The sequence below is a fragment of the Eulemur rufifrons genome, chromosome 9 (genome assembly GCF_041146395.1).
Source record: "Eulemur rufifrons isolate Redbay chromosome 9, OSU_ERuf_1, whole genome shotgun sequence".
Lineage (NCBI taxonomy): Eukaryota > Metazoa > Chordata > Mammalia > Primates > Lemuridae > Eulemur > Eulemur rufifrons.
The window spans coordinates 16,654,084-16,661,048 of record NC_090991.1 but is presented as its reverse complement, the minus strand read 5'-3'; the positions used below and the strand labels follow the sequence as shown (position 1 = coordinate 16,661,048).

General features: G+C 40.3%; 1 protein-coding gene across 1 annotated transcript in view; it reads right to left on the bottom strand.

Annotated features, from left to right (window-relative positions):
* Window positions 1-3,568: 3,568 nt before the first annotated feature.
* The window catches only part of SLC6A4 (solute carrier family 6 member 4), a 32,488-nt gene continuing 29,091 nt past the window's right edge, over window positions 3,569-6,965 (bottom strand). The window contains exon 14 of the mRNA XM_069483522.1: window positions 3,569-3,697. Within this exon, the coding sequence (XP_069339623.1) occupies window positions 3,623-3,697 (75 nt within the window). The 3' untranslated portion in view covers window positions 3,569-3,622. The remainder of the gene's footprint in view (window positions 3,698-6,965) is intronic.

The window sequence follows — 6,965 nt, the reverse complement described above, 5'->3', positions numbered from 1 at the left end:
AATTTATAAATTTCATTCTTTAGCATGCTTCTCAAGCAAGCACTTTCTAAGCTCATCTTCCTAGTTGAGAACCCTTCACGTAACTCTGCTTGTGTTTTAAAAGACAATGTGTAAACTCTGTGATGACTTTAAAATATCCTTATTCCACTTAGCTTCGGACTATTTTGCTTTTATTATATTATTTGTGGGGATGACAAGCTGTGGCATAGTTTCTCTGAGGAATCTACTGCTTCTCTTCACTACCCCTCCCTGACAAAAAAAGACAAAAAGTGGGAGTGAGGTGAGAAGTGCCCTACTGTTGTGTTTAATGAAGACAACCATCCTGGACAATTCTGTTATCTTAAGCACCAGGTGTTGATTTATGAGTAAAGAGACATGCTTGTACCATTGGGTAGTGAAGCATTGTCTAACAGCTATAAGAACAGCACAGTTAAACCACTGCATTCCAGAGTGTTCAGATTTGTTTTGACAGTGGACTCCAATTATACAACAGGTAAAACATATCAGGTCAGTCTTTCCTACTTGTCAGCAAGAATATGATTCTAATTCCAAGAGAATAATCTCCCTTTTAAGGGAAGGGGGTAGTTAAATGGAAATTCATATTTATGCTTAAATGTTGAGATTGGTAGCACCAAATTAAAAAGCTTAGTGAAAAGAGGACGGCAAGGAGATGACGTCTCACAGAATAACTTTTTGCCTTACTTTTGTGATTTCATCATTTGACTTTTCATTATTTGATTTTGGAGCTATTGTATTGAGTCTGGATTTGTCAGTCTTTGCATCCATCTCTAGATGGGGCAGCCAGGGCAGTGAATTCGGGTTACAGGTTATATGCATTCCATCCAACAAGTGAAATGAGTTTTAAACACTTTGTAAGATTACAGTTGGGAGATGAATTCTTTGGACTTCATTGCATATCAGTGTAGAAAATAACCTTTATTGATTGAATTGTCTCTGTGACTTTGTTTTGTGTCTTGCCTATTTTTTGGGTATTTCTTACTGATAAAATTACAAGAAAAAAATTAACTTCAGGCCCTAAATAATTTTACAATTCAATTCCACTTTTAGTTTTTACTTTTATGTAAGTACTACATTAGATGTAAAAGGTCTTTAAAAGACTATTTTAAAATCCATCTACCTACTCTTTTTTTTTTTTTTTTTTTTTTGACAGAGTCTCGCTCTGTTGCCCGGGATAGAGTGAGTGCCATGGCGTCAGCCTCGCTCACAGCAGCCTCAATCTCCTGGGCCTAAGCGATCCTACTGCCTCAGCCTCCTGAGTAGCTGGGACTACAGGCATGTGCCACCATGCCCGGCTAATTTTTTCTATATGTATTTTTAGTTGGCCAGATAATTTGTTTCTATTTTTTAGTAGAGACCAGGGTCTCACTCTTGCTCAGGCTGGTCTCAAACTCCTGACCTCGAGCGATCCACCCGCCTCGGCCTCCCAGAGTGCTAGGATTACAGGTGTTAGCCACCGCGCCCGGCCCATCTACCTACTCTTAAATTTTCCTTAAAAAATCCATAGTAGTATTGATGGATTTTTTAGAGGGGTCAAATAAATGCAAACTAGGCAGAACAAGGATTTTGTGGGGGTTTTTTTCCAGCTTAATGAAGTTTGAAAAGTTTGAAAGCTCCTGTATAATTTTCTTAGTACCTGGCCTGGCAAAACTCTAATTCTGTTCGAAAAAGTGCTTTTTAAAAAAGTTGTTATCTTTGGCCAATGTCTAAGTGTGTGTGAGGTGGGGAAAATCCCTATCTAGATATATTTACAGAGCAGGTTCTTAAAATTTGCAAAGCTATTGGCCACTGAATACACTGGCACTAACATATCTTCTCTCTTTTCAGCATGCTAGAGAGCAAAGGGAAGGGAAATGAGGCAGCAGGAAGGAATGAAAGAGTGAAGATAATGAAGGCAGGTCAGCAAAGGACATTTTTCATTCCCTTCTTTTCCTCTAACATCTTGGGAGACTTCTCAGCAGCTAACATCTACGTATAAGGAAAATATCTTGCTAGGAAAAGCAAAGAATCAGAAATAGAAAGGTGTAGGGAGAATCAGGAAGATGGCCAAGGAAGTCAAGGGAGGAAGATCCATAATTGGATAAAATCATTCCTCTGCTATATGGACCTTCTTTTTATAAGGTTGTTGGAATTAAATTCAATTTATATGGAGAACTGAAGTGATACGCGAGGCCAGATGAGTAAGTCCTTTTGTCACTGATAAGACTTTATTCCCTTCAAGATTTTGATAAGGAAATCCCACACCACAAGGTAATATTTGCTTCTCTACCTAGGTAACTGAGAGTCACAAGCCACCAAAGGCCAAATTATCTGTATTAGATGCTTTATATGGAATGAAAGTTCATTCACTTAGCTGACCATTTCCCAAGCGACCTTACTTAGACTCAGTCTTGAAAATTATCTGGGGGGTTCACAATCATGACCACTGGCAAGGGTCAAGGCAGAGAGGAAAGTCCATTTTAAGGCTAACCCAGACTCCCCTATTGCTCACGGATTGAGGATGCCTTTGGTTTAGGTTAGGGTGCCAGAGCTATATACCCGAAGGCTAAGTGAGAGTCGGATTTACCCTCTCTTTACAAAGCAAAATAACCAGAACAAACTCAGTCCTTTGAAGTAGACAGAGCTTAACCCAGATGGCCAGCTGAACACTGAAGGTGCACGTGTCAAGATCCATCTTCAAAGTAGTTTACAGCCAAGCCACAGTGACTAACAAAATAGGCCAGATTGGCCTGTGGAACATTATCCTTAATGTTTAACAGAGAGAGACAGGAAGACGGCAATGAAGTGCAGCAAATGCCAAAGGCTGGCCCATAAAGGAAGGTGTGTGGGCTAAAGTAGTGTCACTGGAAAAGGAAAAGGTGGCAGAGCATGTCGTAGGAATTGTATCCCTCAAACAATAACATACATACACATTTGAGTAGGTAGAATTTGTTAATGTAAGAAAAATTAGAGGGAATTCATAGTTTATAATGGGCCCAACGTATTGGCGTAGAGATAAGAATACACTGAAACAACAATATATACACAGACACATATGCTCACATGTACACGTTATTTTTCAGTTTAGCTTCTTACATCTTCCCTTCCTGACTCCACAGCAGCACACAGGTTAGAGGGTTCTAGTAGATTCCAGCTATAGAATTCTATGCTACTCGGAAAATATATGGCTAGCAAGACATCATCCCTGTTTTCTCTTATGTGGTTTATGCATCCATGAACAGTGAAGCCTTTAGAAACAAATAGATATCAGATACCAAGAAATGATACAGGAGACTTTCACAGACTTCATTTTAAACCTACTCCTAACTGATGATAGGGTGGTTTTCATCACCTCCACACACACCCTCACACATCCAAAATAGGCCAGTTCAGCTGCGGCACAGTCTAACGTGGGAATATGTCCAGGCGATTTCATGGAAAGGAGTGGCTGGAGGCCATGAGTCCGGGCACCGTAGTTTCTTGGGACTGTGCATCTGTGGAGAAGGCCCTTCCATTGTCAGGCTTAGCTGGAAACTCATTCACTTAGAGGGGAGAGGCGAGGGGTGACTCGTCGGAACTGAAGGAAGAGGTTGTTGGGAAGCCTTTTGCCTCTCATCACAGTGTGCTACACAACATTCAAGCGGATGTCCCCACACGGAATTTCTGTTGGTGTTTCTGGAGTGATACTTTTGATAATGCGCTGTTGGGAAGAAAATACATTATAAACATTCTTGTAATTTCATAAATTTACAAAAATATTTCAACATTAATATTAAAACAAAGCTTAAATAGCATTTTGATACATATAATAGTTGGAATAGTCTCATTGACTTTCCTTAAGAAAGGAATTCTCTATTCTCAAATATGGATCAAAGTCATATATTCAGGAACTACAAGCACCTGTAAGCTAAGAAAATCATAACACTAATGGGAGAAAGGGATGAGCCTTCAATAGAACCTCTGCTGTCCTATGACATGCCTTTGAATGACTTAGGAAAGGGTACCCTCTTCTCTGGACAGAGGAGGCTTCTGCAGCCACACAGGGCTTGGGTAGCGAAGTGAGTGCTGGATTTGGGGCACCCCTGCCCTCAGCCAGGTGCCTTGTGCCGTTGGCCACCGTAACAGCCAAGATGTTACTGATTTAACAAATCCACATGTAAGGCAGTACTGGTTAGTTCATACAAGAGTGGAAATTATCACATAATTAGATTTTAAAAGATGTAACCATTTACATTATCACTTCTAATACGAGGACAGTGAGAATTTCTACTATAGAAACAACCGAGATACACAGAAGTGTTAAGATAGGTCTGAAATATGCTTGGGCTTGGGTATGAAATATACAACCTGCCTTGTAAAACTTAGCATCAGTGTGACATGAAGCAGCTCAGCAGTGCGGAGAAGGAAAAAATAGCAGCACTGCAGAGGCTTAGAAAAATCTTTATTAAGTTGCTTAGTAAAATTTTTGATGGCCAAAAGTCTGTAGGTATGGTAAGCAGGTAAAATTGGATCTGAGAGTATCTTTTGATTTATTGATCTATAGGTGCAGCTCTGCTAGTGTCCTTTTTATTTTGGATTGAAAAAGTAAAGAGCCCCCTTCAACCTTTTGTTTTCTGTTGCTCTTTAAGGAGAAGGGCCTATGGAATTCAAAAAGTTCCAGTCCTATAGTTAATGAAACTCATAAAATTGTACATTTTGTGTTCCTCGTGACTTCAGTATCTGAGTACTGAACTCTCACACTAGAAATCCATATAAAAAGTTGTCGCAGTGCTCACCAGCTACCGGGGCTTGTCAAGTCACTGAATGCACAATTTCAGAAACCATCCATTCCCATAGATGATTATGCAAGTTATAACTGATTAAATAGAATTATGTCTTGCTAATTGGGAACTAGACAGAGATACTATAACTAGTCTTGAGTGTAGCTATGGTGTGCGGAGACAGAAGAGATCACTGAGGAGTGTGGTGGGAGCTAGACCAGCAATGAACAGCATCATAAAGTAAAACGCTTGGCTCTTGTGCCCTAATCTACCCACACTGGCTGCTGATGGCCCAAAATGCCAGGGCCACTTTGGTTTCCCATGTTTTGGCAGCATTCTAGTTGCCAGATTACTGTTGTTCTCAAAATTTGCCAGGCCCTGGCCTTCTGTAAGATGATAACCCGTTAATCTAGGCAATGGATCACTGTTGATATCTTCATAACTGTGTACTCATCAGGACTGTCTTCCAGTATCTTTGTGCAGATTTTAGTAGTTTCTATGACAATGACCTAAGCCAGTGGATGACTCCAACCTTGAGACTTCTAGGCTGCGGGGGCATGTGATATCCTCCAAATTATACCAGTAAGTGGTGGCTCACTCCATAAACTCCAACCTTGTTGCCAGGGTCCAAAAGAGTTTAAGAACTTCACCTTTCTCTCAGCCTCTTTTTTTTTTTTTTTTAACCAGACCAAAATTTTAGACAAGGCCTTCTCCACTCATGGAATATTACAGATTATCAAGTCTGGTGTTTACTAAGAACTATAAATAATTCTAGATCCTCAAGGTATTTGGCAAAAAACATGGCATGCTTTATCTTCCTCAATGATTAAGCATGCACATGGGCAAATTAAAGTTTTTTGAGAAATACCGTAGTAAAGAAACCCATTTAACTTGCCTTAATCTGGAATTCTCCAAAAAATGTCTGATTACATAATCTTTTCCCCAGCATTAACACCTATTGAGATCACATGGAATTACTGCTCCTCAAAACACACTTTGGGAAATGTTAATATAGTCTAATGGGTATATTTAATTAATTAATTTATTTATTTTTTATTTTTTGAGACAGAGTCTCACTCTGTTGCCTGGGCTAGAGTGCCGTGGCGTCAGCCTAGCTCACAGCAACCTCAAACTCCTGGGCTCAAGCAATCCTCCTGCCTCACCCTCTCGAGTAGCTGGGATTACAGGCATGCGCCACCATGCCCGGCTAGTTTTTTCTATATATTTTTAGTTGTCTGGTTAATTTGTTTCTATTTTTTAGTAGAGACAGGCTCTCGCTCTTGCTGAGGCTGGTCTCGAACTCCTGACCTCCAGTGATCCTCCCACCTTGGCCTCCTAGCGTGCTAGGATTACAGGCATTAGCCACCACGCCCAGCCTAATGGGTATATATATATATATATATATTTTTTTTTTATTTCATCTTATTGTTAATAATGGGTATATTTTAAAGATGAGGAAACTGAGGCCCAGAGAAGATGAGTGACTAACATAGCTGACTAGAGCTTTTTTTCTCAGTCCTGTGACAGGCTGTGTCATACTGCTTCCTGGTAACCCACAGCTCCCCATCTGATGACCTGTGATGAAGATGGCCCTAGTGGCATTCCTTTGTGACCAACTGGGGGCATTTTCAAGAAAGATGACCAGGATTTGAGGTACAGTCTGTGACTGAAGAATACTGACATTTATTAACCTAAATAGTTCCCACCCCTGACCTTGGCCTTTGGGTTTGAAGCAACAGAGCTTGTAGATCATCACAATTGCCATAAAGGACAACCTGAGGGAATGAATTTAATGACTCTGGGTCTGAGAGTGTATTAGAGTATATTACAAACAATACCAGGGTATAAGGCTCTTTGGGAGGAATGAGGTCATGATAGGACTGGTTTGGGTGTAGGAAATTAGCAACTGCAGAGTTCTGTTCACCTAGAATTTAGTTTCCCTGTTTGGAAAAAGAAAAGAAACCGGGTAAGAGCTAATGTTTAATTGCTTCATGTTCTCTTGCTTCTCATTTCTTATAAAATGTTTAAGGAAGATTAGTTTGATAGTCTCATGTCTGAGTTTTACTGTAAGAGCCCACAGACTAGCCCACCTCAGTTCTCAGGCTATCATAGATTACAGTCCCTACTAGCTATCCCCAAATACCACCCTTCACCTTTGAGCTTGGCCCCTGCAAAATCACCAACTATGAACTTGTGAGTGGCCACTTC